The 19393-nt window shown below is 30.6% G+C and overlaps 1 protein-coding gene across 2 annotated transcripts in view; it reads right to left on the bottom strand.

Moving 5' to 3' along the window:
• Positions 1-17881, bottom strand: part of LOC106719092 (heparan sulfate 2-O-sulfotransferase pipe) — a 44248-nt gene extending 26367 nt beyond the window's left edge. The window contains exons 1-2 of one of the 2 annotated variants that reach the window (XM_045680234.1): positions 17687-17881; positions 14951-15162 (exon numbers count right to left, since the gene is read on the bottom strand). In XM_045680234.1, the coding sequence (XP_045536190.1) occupies positions 14951-14994 (44 nt within the window). In that variant the 5' untranslated portion in view covers positions 14995-15162; positions 17687-17881. The remainder of the gene's footprint in view (positions 1-14950; positions 15163-17686) is intronic. The other variant, XM_045680235.1, reaches the window with a different exon arrangement.
• Between the last annotated feature and the right edge of the window lie 1512 nt (positions 17882-19393).

Raw genomic sequence — 19393 nt, 5'->3', positions numbered from 1 at the left:
ATCATTAGTTATATAGAGTAGTAGAAAGCTTTGATGAATGGCAGACCTAAAGTCGGTCTGAATCTAGACGAGATTGGAAAGTTGGGTGCAGCCCACACTAACGGGTTGCAGACTGCACTTTCCACGCAAGATGCGCTTTCTGATATCAAACGGCCGTACACAATATTGACCTTAATGAGTATACACTATTTGAGCGTTTATCCCTTGCACAGCCAGTCGAGATTCTGCGGACTTTCATTGTACCAACGCGCTAATAAAATATCAACAAAATTATGTTTATGTACTAATAAAACCAATTTGAGTAGCGACAAAAGACAACTGCTATATGCTAAATTTCTTTTTATATCTTACTTCTTACTAATATTATAAATGCGAATGTTTGCATGAATTATAAGGTATCTGCGGAACGGCACAACGGGTATGGATGTAGAACACAGTCTAAAGGAACACATAGGCTATCTATGATCCTGGAAATGTGGCATACGTTTGATTTACATATTTACTCGATAACTCCACACACTTCAACCAATCTTATTGAAATTTAGCACAGATATGGAACATATTCTCGAATAACACATGAGATACTTTTTATCATTTTTTAATTTTTCAAAAATAACTGTACTCTGGAAATACTACAAATATTGTAAAATCTGGAGAGTATATTATGCATTAAAAGCATTAATATAACTTTGTGTAGCCTTTATTCAAAGGAAGTACCCACCAGTACATTTTTTGTTTTTGAAATACGAGATTATCCGCACCAACGTTGTCGATGCTTAATTGCTGTCCATAGACTTTATCTAACCTATTGACAGCTATGATAAAGATGTCGTTGTGTTCTAAACTTAGAAAAGATTAACTACAGCTATCAAGTATTCAATTTAATATTATAATACTTTGATGCAATGAATGATGAATTCTTTAATGTTTAATTTTAGAAAAATGGAGCAATAACATTACTTTTATACTGCTTTCACAAACGTAATTGTTGCTGAAAGGTCTGCATTAATTTTATATATTAATAAGATTTTTACAACTGTAATTACTTTACCTTAGTCTGTATAATTCTTTGAAACAATTAACTTTCTAAAATTGAGTAAGATACTTTCTAGATTGTTCATTCTATCTGTATTGAAACCTAACGCTTTATTTTTTCAAACAATGTAAAAACTAGTTCACATACATACAAGTAAAGGTTTAAAACATTAAATAACTTTAATAAATTCGCTTTGGCTCGAAACGTGTGCGATTAAAAAAAATCCTAGTAACAAATATTCTATGTTATTCAATAATAATGTAGCTTTCTAATGGCATAATAATCATTGAAAAGTTTCAGTAGTTTTCGAGTTTATTCGTTACATATAAAAATATAATAATTATACATCATGTTATAAAGGGGAAAGATACTAATCTTTCCCCTTTATAACATGATGTAGAAATGGAGATAAAAATTTCTTTTTAATGTCAATGTTATGAATATGTCAAAAAGATTTATTATAAAAATTGTAGCATGGGTTTTAGTGTTAATCATTACGTAAAAGATAATTAATAAAAGCAGCGCGCCTAAGTAAAAGTTGCACGATTACAAAATGATGGGTTTACTTTCTCAGCTCGATTAAGTTTCAAGTTGTTGGATAAAAAATCCGGACGGTCATGTGATTTTATCGGGGTCCCGTCCTCTCACTTTCCGGCGTTACAGCGTGGGACAGCGGCGTCATAAAGACTGCATAATTTATGAAGTTATAGGTTCACAACGCCCAAACAGACCACTTTTACTTTCCAATATTACATACATAGAGACACTGACATCATACACTATCAAGATGTATGTCAGAATAGTGGAAGTATTCTTAGTAAAATTAAGTATTCTTTTTGATTTTTCTTAACCAATTAATTATGGAAATTATACATTGATAGAAAACAAACTTTTACTTTATGTGCTACCTAAAATTATTTCGTACGGCTTGTCTAAAAAATACCAATAGTGTATATTATAGTTGCCACGTAGTTTATTAGTTTCAACCAACTAACCGGGTCAATGACCTTATCAGTTACGTTGTAGTCATTTTTCACCACACATTGGACACTTTTTTTATTCTCTTCTCCGAATAACCACTTAGTAAATGATAAAATGAATAAGCTATGCTTGATAGGAACACAATCAGTTTTTTATCGTGTTTACTAGTACACAGATTGTTATATTTAATAGATTTAAGGCTGCAATGACCTGACGTTCAAGGCTACAGAACGATTCGCCCATAAAGAGATACATTTATTGGTAACAAGCAACATATGGTGTTTGCTTCGTACATCACACCAATGTGATCTACAATTACATAAAGAGTTACATCAATGGTCTTACGGTTATATTCCAAGACAATTTAAAATGATAAAATTTTGATGTAGGTATTTATTTTACAATACCGTGTACCAGGTTCATAACACAAAAGATGAAAAACCTGTAGCCAATACTGTCTTTCTTTGGTCCAGTGAAATGATAATTTATCTCAAGTTTGTTTTTATTTTAGTTTGAAGGCGACGGTTTCGATAAAAGTAGCAATTGTTCTTTGATAACTGACAGACGTTTCCTTTTTAGCGTGTCCATTGTTTCACCTGGATCGTAGGAGGTCCTTGCACAATTTTATATTCCATTTATTCATAGAAAGCTTAGAGGATATTCCAATAATTAATATTACATAATTTTAACACACAATATTTAGTCTTAATGTCACATTTAGTATTTTAATAGTGATTTAAGCAGTTCCTTAGTTTAACACTTAGTTTTCCACTACACTAAGGGTCTCACTTTGTGACTAAAAGACTCTGAATACAAGTTAAAGTTGTACCTTTTTATCTTGTTATGAAAATTTGCTATGAATTGTATGCATCGCAGACAAGTAGTGACGAAATCATCGTTCACACAATAGAGTCTTTGTGCCTCTAATGTCACAAATCTGCACCGTTCTGCTTGTCCGCAGAGACCAACAAAAGAAATAGCAATGTAATTCTGAGCTGTGCAGATACCGTAAAGTGATTTCTGTCTTTTATAATATACTAGCTTTAACCCGCGACTCCGTCCGCGCGGAATAAAAAAAATAGAAAACGGGGTAAAAATTATCCTATGTCCGTTTCCTGGTTCTAAGCTACCTGCCCACCAATTTTCAGTCGAATCGATTCAGCCGTTCTTGAGTTATAAATGGTGTAACTAACACAACTTTCTTTTATATATATAAGATTTATATCGTGAAACTGTCAAGTAAAGTTAAATGTCATGTCACATGTCACATGTATGTAATTTTATGATATGGTATATAATTTACTGAATTTTGTACGTAAAATTTCTTAAAAGAAAGAGCAGACCAATTAAGTTCTCCAAGACTGAAATAGTTAAGTTTTACAAATGAAATATTTTCGGTAATAAATTGTACAACAATTATAAATGTTACTTAATTTGTATAAGAATAATAGTAATAACTGATCTGGATACGCTTTACATGCGAAAGAACTGCAAAGTAGTAATTAAAATGCGTACATATTATGCGTATTCATGAACTTTGTTTACATCAGATAAATATCAAAAAACATTGTGAGAATTAACCAACATCCTGTATGCCTATTGTTCCCAAGTAAAACGGGGGAATTTTTTACATCTCAAATTGATTGTAAGCTAATAAAGTATTGTGGAATGTAGACTCCTAACAAGTTATGCCTTTGCCTTTTCCAAGATACCTTTCTAGAATTATTCAACCGTTTGCCCATTACCATCGGGTATCAAATGCTTCGAGTCGACTTATCTTAATAAAAAAAATTGTAACTGCATTTTAACAGCATTCTCATTAAAGCAGACAACATAAGTGTATTTAGATAAGCCATATTATCATCTTTAATGTTATAAAAACAAAAGAAGTAATTCGTGTTTAAGACCACCTTTTATATATGTAATGTAAAATACAACCATTTTTGAATAAACCAGATATCAAATCATATTCATGTGGATGTGATTTTAAAACCATCAATCTTCTTTGTAAGAAAACTATTATCGCCATTTGCAAGTAAAACATCATTAACCATATTGTAATATAGTCGAATATATTATTACGTTAATTCTTATATTCGGTCGTCAAGTAAATTGTTAAAGAATCAGATAGTTAAAAGTCGATTTGGTACAATTATGTGCACGCCTTGTTGCTTGTACAAACATATTTTTTATCTATTATTATTTTTATAGTGAACATTAATACTGTTCGTACAGATTATATGATAAACGTAATTTGTACCAAATTTACAGTAAATTGTCTACATTGTAGGCCACCTGATCCCAATTGTTATATTTTAATGTTCCCATAATTGTCTCAATAATGCTCTACGGAAATGATAAAGTTGAACATTTTCTTACAAAAGAAATAAGAAGGATTTTTACCATAGATCTACCTTTTTACGTATCAAGATCTCTTATAAGAATTATTTAAATGCTACGGTTCTACAAATCTATACATATTGGTAAATTTGGAATGTCTGTATTTAATAAGGAAAAAAAATATGTTATTTCGTTTAAATGATGTATATTTTCGTTGCTAATAACGAAAAACAATTTAAAAAATGTTTGTCAAGGCCGTGTTTGTTCTCTTGGTAATGTCTATTACTATACGTACTCGGTTGGACTAATTTTGAGGGAGCTTTGATGTTAAGGTAGCACGCGGGAATATTACAGGCTACTTTTTTAATTCTGCGCTAGCGACGAAGTCGAGTGCGACCGTTAGTATGAAATAAAGTAAAAAAAGGATTAACAACTATGAAACATGGAAGAGAGTTATTATGGGTAGCTTGCAAAATTATAGGGTTCGCTTACGGAACGATATCGATAATGCTTGCACTACACGATCGTGGAAAACATTTGAGTATACTGGAAGCCAAATAAAATAGAACCACTTCATCACTAGTTAGCAACCTATAACTCTGAAGTACAACAGTGAAATTATTGCATACAAAAAATATCACATTGTGATCAAATACAGTCACAGACTATATAATTTTCTACATAAATAAAAAATAATTTCCATTATGTATTACTTAATAACACAAAATACAAACTATATCTTCTTTATAGTGCTAGAGTATCTTGTTTAGACTCTGAGTTAATGTCACAAAATATTGTACTACGCATGTCATTATCCTGACTTATACTTCCATGACATTGAAGCTATCATTATTAAGTCATTATGTCAATGAGGAAGTGGATACTGTTATATCCAAGGCCAAGAATAAACATCATAAACCCATATGATATAAAGTAATACATTGGTGTAGATATTACAAACTGTATTTTAGTTTTTTTGGATTTTAATTAACATTTAATTTAGTCATCATCATGGTACAAGCTTTTATATATAACCCTTAAAACCCTTGATATCAAGTAATACTGTGGTGTAGATATTACAAACTGTATTTTAACTTTTTTGGATTTTAATTAACATTTAATTTAGTCATCATCATGGCACAAGCTTTTGTATATAACCCTTAATATTTTGACTTAATTTAACGCTTAAATTTTATATTTTACTTATATTTTACTTTACCACACAATTTATACAATATTAATACGAAGAAAGTTGTGAAACAGCCATTTTTTGGAGATGTTTGTTTACAATCTTTTGCTTTTTGATTGAAATTACGAATATGGAAAGTGTGAGACTGAGTCCAGTTGACCGTCCTTACACTCGTAAAAACAAATTTAATAACGACCTTTCCCTTAATTACGTATTTATCATTCTTTGAAGTGATTAAATTCATTTTTATATTTTTATGCACTAATTATAAAAGTTAATAGGTAAAAGTACAATAAAATAACATTTTTTAAAACTTGTCGTCACAATTATAAATTAAATTGCTTCTTTAAATACCTCTGTCATTTAATTTCTAATGTTGGTACTTAATCCTAATTAATTTAGACTTATTTACATAGATTAAAAAAAAACTGAAATGTGACATGAGTAAGAACAAAATCTTTTTTTCAAAGAACACATTTAACTCACGTTAATTATTGTTACTATTCAGTAGATGAAATTGTAGAAACTTAACAGAGTAATCGAACATTAAATTAATCTTATCTCAGAGTTACTTCATTAAGTTATAATGAGCATTGCTTTGTTGGCTCACAAACTTTTTTAAACGAGCCCCGCCCGCGTCCGCTGCATTCATAAAATCAATAGTCAATCAGAAACTAATTTAAAATAGATCCCAGCCCTGATATCTTCATATGACGCATCAATATAAACACCTAAATTAATCAAGTAGGTTTCTTAATAAGTTTTTTTATTTTTATAAGTCTTGTATTAAATTGTAATTGAACTACAAACCTATTTTAAATCTTAATAGAATAGGGAAAGAATTCATGAGAAACTCTTATTACTTTTTTCTAAGTAACATCAAAAGCTTTGATATGTATAATTTAAAATAGCCTGTTTTAACTGTAACTTGATATATGTAACAAATATTTAACAAATTTCTTTTTTTTAAATCATCAATTATCCCTAATTTTCGATTGCGCTACGACATTTAGAAGACGAGCAAAAGGTACATTGCACTAAGAAAAGCGTGTTAGCGCGTGTTAAAATATTCCGAAGCACATAAAACTGTCTACTTAGTCTTCTAAAATCTAATTACATTTAAATTAAAAGTAAGTAAATCTGTGGGTTATTTTTAGCTAGCAATATAAAGCTTTTTTTAGGTTAATAAAATGTTAAAGCTAATATTGGTTCAACAACCATGTGATTAGATGTTACAAGGGATCTATAAAGTTTTTATATCAATCTATCAAAGTGACGTGACGTGCTAATATATATTAACAATATGATTGGACATATGTTAAAACACATTCAGATAATGGCTACTTATATTTTTTGCATAATCAATCATTACGTCATAATGTTGTTATCGATTAGTCCAAACTTAATTCGGACAATTACATTTTTATGGGTTCTTCAATATCATCGTTTATCAGTATAGCAAATAAAGTGTCCGTAGTTTGTTTTAGATGAACATAAAACATTCTAAACACGTTTAGTGAATTTAAAAAAATAACAGAATTTCCAATGTGTATGGTAAAATGAAAATGAAAATAATGAATAAATAATGGTAAAATGAGAATATTTAAAATTTACGCTAAAAATGTATACTGAGTTTTAAAGAGACGGTGATTCAGTCAATGTAAATTAAATGTAGCAAAGTGAATTTATTGCATCAAAGCAATAAATGTATGGGTTTATATTTGATAATATAACATGCTCATTGTATATGAAATAAACACTACCAAGGTTTTGTGTCAAAAAAACAAAAGTTCAAAATTGTAAACAATAGAATTACATTGCCTTAGATATAAATCACAGAGACTTGTTTGCGGCGTTATTGAATACACTATGAAGAACTAAATAATTACACTCAATGTCGAATAGTTTAGGGATAATTTACTTAATGATTATAATGTTATGTAATAATGATCGTTATTGTTTATAGCATTTATAGTGCTATCAATTAGTGTTTCTGCTTACATTATAGTATCAAATTCATTTATGTAACCTCCATGCGAAGAGACAGAAGTTTGTTATTGAAATCTTATGTATGTAGAGCCATGCTTTACAGTTCAAATTTGAAAAAAATTAGAGTAATCAAATTGCTTTTTCAAACGAGTTATTATAGTTTTTTGTTTTTATGCTTTAAGAAAAAAAATCTCTATTGCTAAATAAATTAACACAGTCGCAAGAAACATCAATGAACTGCGGTTCTTCTAGACATGAATCTAACTAATGCAGAGCGGTTGCTCTTTGTGCTAAGTTCATTTATTTTTTGTTATCAAACACTGACAGTTGACGAGGCCATGTGGAGTTAATGGGCGAAACTAAATGGCTCCCCCGTGAGACTATCGCGAATACTTCACAATAAGACTATAAACACCTGTCTTATTACCGCTATTAAATGTACTAGCTATATTAAAGGCAATATTAAATATTATATGTGTTCAAACTTACTGCAGCTTTTTCATTGATTTGATTTTTTTGTATTTTTTCAACTAAACTTGATAAAGAATAATGATGTCGATATTGATTAGGTATAAAATGAAGTGGTTTTATTTTCTTAGAGACAGTATTTCATGAGTGAGGAATTTTTCAAACCTTTTAAGTATAAAAAAGTATATTAATTGGGAGCTCTAAAGTACTTTCAAAATGTTAATAACTTCTTCTCACTCTGATTTAAGTCTACAAACACCATATTACATCATAATACGAAAAATTACAAATGGCGCTCGAAATTCTTGTAACTGTAAATTTTTGTTTAATAAATCCAATGAATTAAATTATAAGCAGACATTGTTTTGGCTTCAAAAGTGATAACATCGGCTAGAGTGATCTATGCAACAAACACCGCTTTCGCCGACATTAAAAGACATGCTGAGCGAATCTATAAGTGCCGGTCATGTTACAAGCAAATAATGCAAGCCTAATCTGATTATTGAACCTCAACTTTCGTTAGTCTCACTTTCATCAACATTCACTTCCTGCAAAACACAATAGTCTATTAATAAAAACATATGGAACTATCTAAATAAATGAAAAAATAAAACTAATATATGTCAATTCTATAATATCTCTCTAATGATCAGACAAACGATATAAGCCTACTTTACAATAGCACAAATAAGAGATACAAGGAGAAAGCGAAAGAGGTCAATATGTCTGTACTCTGTACAATCATTTTATTGTTCACGCAACTTTAAGTCTTTTGTTTCGGTTCTCAATCGAATGCTTATTTATATAATATGGGACATATTTTATCTTATTGAAGTTTCCTATGTTTTATGTTAGTTAGTAGAACTATTAGAGAAATTGTGTTACATAATTTTATCAAGTCATAGTAAGAGTTACCTTGAAGATTGCTGCCTGAGTGTTAGTGTCGACTGAGTTTACAAAATATGTAAATTAAGCAAAGAAAATCTAACTCCCTCATAACGGGACAAAAGCGAAGATGAACCCTTAAATTCCATTAAGCATGAATTTCTAAAGAACTAGTATGTTAGTTTAATGGCGTAAACGTGACTCAAGAGGCGAGATTAATAGATACTATAGGTAATTAATGAGACAATCCCCGAGGTAGCCGTAAAGCGAGAGCACGCGCTGCCGCAACGCCGAGCCGCTTTCCACGGCCAACTTGCCCAGCGACTCGATTAATTTTCATTTTTACAAAGAAATGGGATTAACTCACCGATGATCTGATTTAAAAAGTGTGTCAATGATATGAATAAGATATTTAATACGCCTGTATGCAATATTAATGACGTACAAGTTTTGTAAATAATTGCAGTCAATTTGATCGATTTTATAGAGATTTCTAGGTGTTCTAAACCCACGTTGATTTTATAAATTGCCGCCATTTATCGTAATTTACGAAGTTATACCATAATTAATCGATAAATCACTCAATAACTTAGTTCGTGTTTGCGTTTACTTGAGTTTGCTTTCTCTACATTATTTGCACATTATTAATTAACATTACTGCAATTATTAACCAACATCTAGTGAGAAATTGTCGTTGCTCCCATTGTTCACTACTTACAAGAATTTCGTGTAAAATATTGAGATATATTAAGTTATTAAAAAGGCCTCTTACGGTAAAGGTATTCCTTTCTTATTTGTGAGTTTTTAATGACAATACGAAATTCTTTTCTTCGCCTTCTTCGTATTTTTAGAATAAATTAACCGCGTGTACTTCGCTTACGATACTATTTTTTCCTACACATTCCGTTGTCTATTTAAAACACGACTATTATTTCAATTACTACATAAAGTGTAAAAAGAAAAGGAAGAACCAACATTACTTTTAATTACTCAACATTTCTTTAGAAATCAATGAGCCCTGAGTATAAAACTCTATCTGTTTTCACAATTATGGTAAAGAATTTAAATAAAATTATGCTTGTGAAACATGCTAATACATCATTCATTGGTATGACATAAAAAAATTACAGAGGAAAATTTTATGCAGAAATTTTAAATTGTATGAAAATAAGTACGTAATGTATAAAAGTATAGGTTAAAAATAAAATAGTAAAAATTTGCGTTCTTATCTCAGTTATAGTTAACAGTTTGTAAACATGAAAAAAGAAATGTCATCTATGGCAAATTCATATCCAATAATAAAGTGCTTGTTTACACTTTATTATATACCTTAGTTTATAAGTATGAAAGTGAGTAACAACAGTTTAACTAGTTTCTGGCTTGAAATAAATACGAAATTAATTCAATGCTTATTGGTAAATTTCCACGCTATTTTAAAATGATAAGTAGATTACGTAACTTCTTGCCAATCAAACTATATCGCATAAGGTTTTAAATGCCGACATGTATCGCAGTAACGACTTTTTTTACATTCATCGCCAGCTTTCCTTTTAAGCTTGTATGTCTAAGCGTCCGCTCCCTATATGGTAAAGTGATGCAAAAAGGACGTTGGTTTCGATATGTTATGGCTGACATAATACCTGTGACCCCAATCAACCAGAAATGTTATTCAACTATAGATCAAAATTAACTTTGTAATTCTTAAAAGTATATATACTGTAAGATGATTTACTCGTAAGTTTATGAAGTTGTTAGTTTACAAGATTTAGGAGAAAAATGTAAATAAAAATTCGAAATAATTTAAGCTTATCTAAGCTAACAATGCAAAATGACTGTAACATACTTTCATACAAAAGACTTCAACGCATCACTTAAAAACGAAAAGCGATTTTTGTTTTTAAAATTATTACATTTACAATACAAAACATTAAAGTATTTGGAATATTTATAACCTTTTGGTATTCGATATAAGTTTATAATAGTTTTTCATACATTGAAATCCAGCGAAGTACCAGTACTTCGCTGGTATGGCCAGCCCTAAATTAGTTAACTGTCATGAATGAAATGGATTTTTTTGTACAATCCAAATACAATGTTCCGTTTCAATCAATATGTGCGATAAGACGCCTAAATACGCGGTGGAATGCATCTTGGATACTTGTGTTGACCGCACCACACTCCCGACGATTTTTAATGAACGTTTTTGGACATTCGTTTGAACAGCTATGCATATATTTTCTATGCATTCTTTTTATTCACTGAGATACGATCTTAATTATAAAACTATGAGTGTATTAAGAAAGTTGTTTACAACTAACGATAACGTACATTAAAACCTAAAGAGTTATTTTGACAAAAAAAATCACAAAACTACCTTAAGTACAAAAAGTAGTAAGATATTCTAATTATCAAAAAATATAAATTCAAATTTAAAATTTAACAAACCATGTAACTCATTCAGCGTTTATAAATTTCACATACACGTATAATTATAAAGTGTAACATGTAATTGTCCGTTACATGCAACTAGGTGAGTTACATTACCACGCACAAACTAACCATGTAAATTACAATCAAACCGACCGCGCGAATGTACGCAAAACGGTTACGTTTACCCAGATATACAAGTACCCACGTATTTGTTTATAGCTCACACTTCGAATACTTGTGATCACAAATAGCTAGAGAATAGAATTTTATATATAAATATCTAATGTTAATATTAAGTGAAGGATATTATAATGAAATATACAAGTATAAAATAATAGTCGTACTAATCTCATTATTAAAATAATATCATTGGCTAGGATTCAAAAGCAGAAGCCAGTGACTTAGCGTGGTCCTATGTTGCCGTAACACTATGATGCAGAGTCTTGTAGTAACGTGCTATGGGTTTCGGTGCGTTCCTCGGAGATCCCGGAACCCTCTTCAATTGCGCTTGAGGTTGGCTACCGAGGGTCAAACCCCACATAACCCTTTTCAAAAAAGATCTCAAAAGCGAATTTTAACTTGTAATTTAGTTATCGTCATTAAAACAATAGGTAATTTTTCAATCAGCATTATTTAGTTTGCCACAAGCGTATCTCCTCTACCATGTCGTTTAACGTCATAAATTACTTTGGTTCTTTTTATTTACTTTTAATCTTATGTACATGTCAGATGAACCAAAAATCCCATTATATTTCTAAAACTCTATTTTACTTACCTAAGAAATGAGCAAATTGCATTCTTTATCTCCAATACAACGTAAATTACGGAAATTGCAAAAAGACGTTAAGTAAAGACGATTGTAAAGCTGTAATTATCCGATAAACAATGCCAACAGCTATAGTGATAATCTAGAATGAATCTAGAACTCGTCTTGCGTGTTTTCAACCTTAAAGTAATGCAGAAGTGCCGCAAACCACTCTCAATAGAAAGACGAAGATTTCTGTTCAAAAACAACATTTATCGCGCATATATTTAGTATGAAATTCATATGAATTGTATTCCGTTGCGGTTTCAGTATGACATTGTTTGACTTTGAAGTTAGAAATGTGTTGTATATCTACACTAGGTAGGACTCTATAACCAACTGATACTTTATAAACTGATTAAACGTACATTTAGCTATAATTATCATTATATATCTTATATATAAAATTCTCATGTCACAATGTTTGTTACCATACTCCTCCAAAACCGCTTGACCGATTTTTATGATTTTTTTTTTTCGGATATTATTTTTCATACCCCTACTAAGTTTTTTTTTACTCCGCGCAGACGTAGTAGTGGCGAAAGCAGCAGCTGGCGACAGATAGATTCCTCAATATTATTTTTTAATACATAAGTTAATTCCTAAATAAATACAAACTAATATTATTTTATAAAGATTTTAATCAATAATGTAAACATGTAATGCTTAAAAACAGTATTGTTAAGATCATCTGTTGATGAACGCGTTATGTATTACTCTGTGAAAACCGTTCACAATGTTAGCTCACACAACTTTGACATTCACGTACATACATACATACCTACCGGTATATTTGTAACTGCTAACATGACACTGATTTCATAAGAATTTATTTTTATTATTTTAACAACCAACTGAAAAGCAATGTATATTAGTTAGTAATATCAAATATGTAGAATGATATGGTTAAAGTGAGTTTATACCCAAATATTTGTATAAATTGCCAGTTAAAGTTTTAACAGTCTTCTTTCCCAATTCAACTTTCCCAATTATAAATAAACAAGAGCTTGACGAATGATAGAAAATAACGCTACTTCCGTTCAAAGTTCCACGTCTCTTGTTAATCAGTTTACGGCTACTGATTACTAGAAACACACCGGATCGTGTAACGGCTACGTCCCATTGCCATACTTTGAGAGCCCTGATGACATGTTCTGCATTTATACGACATTCGGCGAAGTCTTATGTCGCATGTCATTAAGACGCACGCATTAAACGCATTTTCATGTAGAAAGTCTCAGCCGAATAGACTTTCGTATCAACGAAAGTTTAAAACAAATTACACGCGAACGCTACAAAAATTTCGAATATTATAAATGGAGCGTCGGTCAACAAAGATGTTGACCTGATAGCCGAGTTTGTGGCAAATACAAGACAATCAACCGATAAATGTTCCCACTTGAAATAAAACTATAACTTTCGATACAACAATTGACAACATCACTTATGTCCATTGTTCATTTTACGTCTATGACCAAAATTAAAAGAAACTTTAAAAATTACCTTTTAACTTAATTGAATTTATTTATGTAATTAAAATCTGATAAGAAGGATATAGGGAAATAGGATACGTAGCTAATATTCATCCTTAAATTGGACAAGCTGGTAAAAAAAAATTGAGACCGAATGTTTAGTTTGACGGACACTGTACAGCACGGTAAGTAAATGTGAATTAAAAATATTTTCTATTAAATAAACCAAAAAGCAGCTATATTTAAGTCTGTCCTTAATATAGTGCGAAAAATATAACACTAGAAACTGGCACAAATATTACAATTCTTGTCACAAAACCGCGATCAAAACGAAGACAACGTACAGTTCATAAAACCTCGTACCACAAAAACCGATCTACTACATTTGAATTTTAATGTCCTACAAAAGTTGTATATTATAATAATGTTTTATACTATAACTTTAAATAAAACTAAAAATATTCAGAAAGACGTTTATTTTTATTTGCAGACGAGAATTCACAATCGCGACGTACAATTTTTTACAAAAATTATATGTATTCCTTGAAGTATCTTTTGTGAAATGTAGTTAGTAATAATAAATACAGTTACACATGTCCGATTTATAAGGTAATTATTGTACGCCATCGTACACATCAGTGAGGGTAAGAAATGAAGCGTAAAAACGCAAACTACGATAGATAGATATAGTCGGTTATCGTTATAACATAACGTATTATAACTGTAAATACGAAACAATTTATTCGCATGATTTCATTATAAAAGTTTTTATATTTTCAGCATAATTGCATTAAAATTTAATTTAAAAGTAAAAACAAAACAAACATTATCAATGTAGAGTAGATAATACTAAAATAGCAAACATGGTGCGTGAAAAAGGACATCTTCGTTCATGCTTTGACAAAGTTTCATTTATATGACAAATAAGTTTGGTACAAAAATCTTATAAAATAAGTCACAAATTACCCCTCCACTATATTCTAAGACCGACTTCATTTATTGGAAAAAACATTGATTTACTATCGTGACGAAAACTGAATCGATGTTTCACTCCATTTTTTTTTTCGGTTGAATAAAATTAGTTGAAGTAGAAAGCGGCTAAGAGTTCACAGGTTCATCATTTGAACATCACTAAAATGATTTTTTTATCGAATTTTAAGAAACGTACATTGATTAAAAATAATTTAACTAATTTAATTAAGGAAGTAAATCCCAAAAAAAAAACAAATTAAAAAAACTAATTTAATATCAATGGTGAATGTTATTAACATTAATGAAAAAATTTAAAAATGTGCGAAACAAAATTTTTGTAATCATAATTTTATCTTACGAATAAAAAATTACATAAAACTTACCGCTTGGGCATACTAATCCGACGTTGCCGGAACAGGTGATCCATTGTTTTCTGTACAACTTTCGTGTTATTCCCTCGAACGGACTATCCCACGAAGAAAATACTTTCACTTTATCTTAAATTTGTTCCGGAATCAACAAACACAGTCTTTCAAACTTTATATCATTTTATCGTCACTTTTTAATGATTGCACGTTTTTATTATTGAAGCTTGCTGCAAAAAAACAAAAGAAAATATATAAGAATTGTCTAAAAAACTTCCTTTTTAAGTAACAAACATCTCATGTTTTTATTTTCATTGAAATTATGGAACAAAAACTTACAACATCCTTTATTTATCTACCATGTACTTATTCTTTGTTGATACGTAGAAATGAGTTATTTTTATGAAATTTTCTATCGAATTTAACATATACTATATGTAAATATTAGAAGGTTAAAAACACAACACATTAGACTAACCAAGTTTCATTCGTTTTCAATTATCTTTTAATATTTTCACAACTGAATATACTAAACACCGATGCTCTCAATGCTAGTTATTTATTTGGAAGAAGGAAGTATTAGACAGATATTGTAAGGCAATAACGAAAGGAGAAAGAGTTGCTTCTCATCTTTATAATATACTTTTTTATTTTACTTAACAGAGAAGATCAAGAATTTCGATAATCGAAACAAATGATTACATGAAACTGCAAAATATTTTACTCAAATGTAACGGTGAGTTAATATCGGAATCATGTAGCATGACACAAGCCGAAAATCTTTCAATCTTGTAATAACAGAACTTAATGGAATTAGACAGCGATATAAAAAGAGAAAGTGAAAGACGTACGACTATATTTTGCCACTACAGCTAGTCATTAAGAAATAAGAATGTATATACAGTAATACAAAAAGCTTGATGTCAGTCGTAGGTTATGATCAAAGAGAATCTGTTACATAACACTAACTTTTAACTAATATAAATAAAACGATAACAAATTGTTACAACGTCAACATTGAGAATGTTAACGGAATTTTTAAATATGTTATACTGGTAATTTCAGTAAAAATGTCCCGTTTAAGTTGTCAAATACTAACTTATGTTTACTTGAGATTTTTAAGCGTTTCTAACTCAAAGTGAAGAGATATCAGAAAATGACTAAAATACCAAAGAATCATATTTAATAATATACTTCATTCAAACTGTGTCGATTATTATTTCTTTTTATTTATCTATATTACCACATAATATTTTTAAATGAGTGGAACAGTTAATACCCTTGCCAATCTATAAATTATAATATTACTAGTTTTTAATAATTTCACTGCTTAGACATGTATTTTAGATTTCCACAATTTCAAAATCTTACTAATATCACAAATGCGAATGTTTGGTTTGATGGATGGATGGATGATTGAAGGTATCTCCGGAACGGCTGAACGGATTTTGATGATATTTGGCACATATGTAGAACATAGTCTAGAAGAACACATAGACTACTTATTAAGTATTTTTTAATTCCGCGCGGAAGGATTCGAGGGCGACAGCTAGTTTTAAATAGAACTGTAAATTAAATTTATACAACGGATAAAAAAACTAGCACTCATCGTACTTCTACATAGAATGTTAAAGTTAGTAAAAAGCGGATAACAAATTCAATTGTTGTCCACGCCTATTGGAGTAAATTAACGTGAGAGTTTAAAAAAAAATAAAGTTAATACAATCGTGTCTTATCACAGAGATGTGAATAACCTTGCAGAACCCAGCTCAGCTATTGAAATTTTAAATCCTTGTAGTTAAAAGAATCTTTTATTCACAAAACTATTATTTCAGTCTTCCAAAAAAATAAAACAAATTATTTCATAGCCAGAGATAAAACATGAGTTCATCACTGACATCGTAATATTTTCTTTCCAAGAAAAACTCTAATGAGGTGACCTTATTCAATTAACACTGTACTTATAACTATCTGAAGATCTTATTTAAATGACTAATACGTAGTATGTAAGTGTTGAGGAAAAGATATATTTATATAAAAAAAAATCTAAACAGTACTATTAAAAAAATGATTTCCCAAAAAAAAGTTCATAAACACAATTAAGTAACCAAGAAAAAAAATAACTTAAATTTTATTACTTTAATAATGTTGAATAGAAATTATTAAATTAAATTAATCCAGATATAAATGTATCATAAAAAAATTACAATCATTTCAACTGGAATAAAAAATTAACTTTACGTCTCACTTCAAATGTATCTAAGGCGTGGGTTTATTTTGGATTGATCAGTGGCGATAAAAATAGCAAAGCGATAAAATAAGTAAAACAAGGATAAAAATAAGGCAAGACTTGGTCTGTACCATGAGGAGTTGTTTTTCAGAACTAGCACGTACATGAGCTTTATTTTGAAATGTATAACAAAAAATTAGATTGGGGACATCCTTACAAAAAATTGTTCTCGAGTAAAAAACACGATTGTAATGTTACTAAATAAATTATTTCTGTTACTCTTTTTCTTATTGTGCAATTATTATAGGTTTTTTGGGGTAAAATCAAAAATGTTATATATTAGAATAGCACTCTTTATAAAACGTGTCTTATAACAAAAACTGATCATATAATGGTTGTAAAAAATTGCGTATATAACAAGATTAATTTGAAACTTTTTTAAGTAAAAAATTGAACTAAACGCTTTATATAATAAAAAAATATATTATACTTAATACATACAAATCAAATAAATATTTTATTACCTCACCACAGATTAAAAACGAAATATTTTATTGAAATAAAAAACAAAACTTTCGACGTTTCGCGCGACTTTCTACGGCGTGCGCATTCGTTGGCGGGAAATATGTAAAGATTGACAGAACGTCTGATCGCGGGACCATCTCACGGCACACTGGCGAACTGTCCAGTAACCACTAGCTCACTGGACAGCCAGGGGTCGACTCTCACAAACTCACATTGCAACCACTCGAAACATTGAAAAGTAGGAATCGCAGAACAAAATGTGTAGGTACCCTACGTAGCTAAGGTTTAAAATAAATATTAGGTCCTTACATATGAAATTGGCGTTTTGTATGGGAGGAACAAAAAGTCGAATATTTTTTAATATAATATATTTAATTAATCAAAGTATGAACCATTATTTTCTATGCACTTTTGCCATCTCATAGGTAGTTCATTGATCCCTTTACTAAAAAAACCAGTCGGACGGGAATCAATAAAATCTTTGAAGGCGATTTGGACTGCTCCATCGGAGTTGAATTTTTTCCCTTGCAAGAAGTTATCCAAATTTCGAAAAAAATGGTAATCTGTTGGAACAAGGTCCGGGGAGTACGGAGGATGTCTTAGACTTTCCAATTGAAGCTCTTCTAATTTAGTAGCCGTCTGTTGCGCAGTGTGTGGTCTAGCGTTGTCGTGAAGCAGCAGTGGCGTGGAGCGATTGACCAGCCTAGGTTGTTTAGCTGCTAGCTTTTCCATCATGGTTTGCAATTGCTGACAATAGACATCAGCCGTAATCATCTGGTCAGATTTGAGAAAACTGTAATGAACAATACCGGCACTAGTCCACCAAACATTTACAAGTAACTTTTTTGGGGTTAATTTTCGCTTGGGGCAGGATTTGGCTGGCTGGCCAGGATCCAACCATTGCGCTGAGCGCTTCCGATTATCGTAAAGAACCGTTTTTCATCACAGGTAATGATTCGGTTTAAAATACCTTCATTATTGTGCCGGTTTAGTAATGTAACGCAACAGTCGACGCGCGTTTGCCGGTTTGCTTCAGTCAATTCGTGAGGTACCCACCTTTCAAGCTTTTTAATCTTCCCAATTTGCTTCAAGTGAATTAAAACAGTTTTATCACTAACATCGCAGCCTGTAGCTAACTCGGACGTGGTTTGCGATGGATCCGCTTCCACAATAGCCTTCAACTCTTCATTATCAACTTGAGTCTCAGGCCGTCCACGGGGCTTGTTCTGCAGATCGAAATTTCCAGAACGAAAACGTTGGAACCAAAAACGAACTGTGTTTTCTTTTGCAACACGACCGCCATACACATCATTCACCCTTCGAGTCGTTTCCGCAGCACTAGTGCCACGGCGGAACTCGTACTCGTAAATAATGCGATATTTTAAGTTTTCCATTTTGTAAAATGAGTGACGCAAACAGAAAAAAACAGAAGAAAAAAAACAAATGAATGACGGTCATCGAACCACAATTACATGAGTCTATAGCTGTCCAATTTTGAATTTGGAATTCCTTACCAAAGAGGAGAAATTCGTGATTAAAGTGGCCAGTACGAAAAACGCCAATTTCATATGTAAGGACCTAATAAATATATTTAATAGGTTATAATTAAACTTGCTTTTATTCGTATTATAAGGTTAAACGATGACTTAACTTGTTTTTAGTACCATTTTACGATAATTTAAATAAAGATATTAAAAGGTCCTAGT

Source organism: Papilio machaon, chromosome 12 (assembly GCF_912999745.1).
Source record: "Papilio machaon chromosome 12, ilPapMach1.1, whole genome shotgun sequence".
Classification (NCBI taxonomy): domain Eukaryota; kingdom Metazoa; phylum Arthropoda; class Insecta; order Lepidoptera; family Papilionidae; genus Papilio; species Papilio machaon.
Note: the sequence above shows the minus strand (reverse complement) of the source record. Positions and strands in the feature narration are given on the sequence as shown.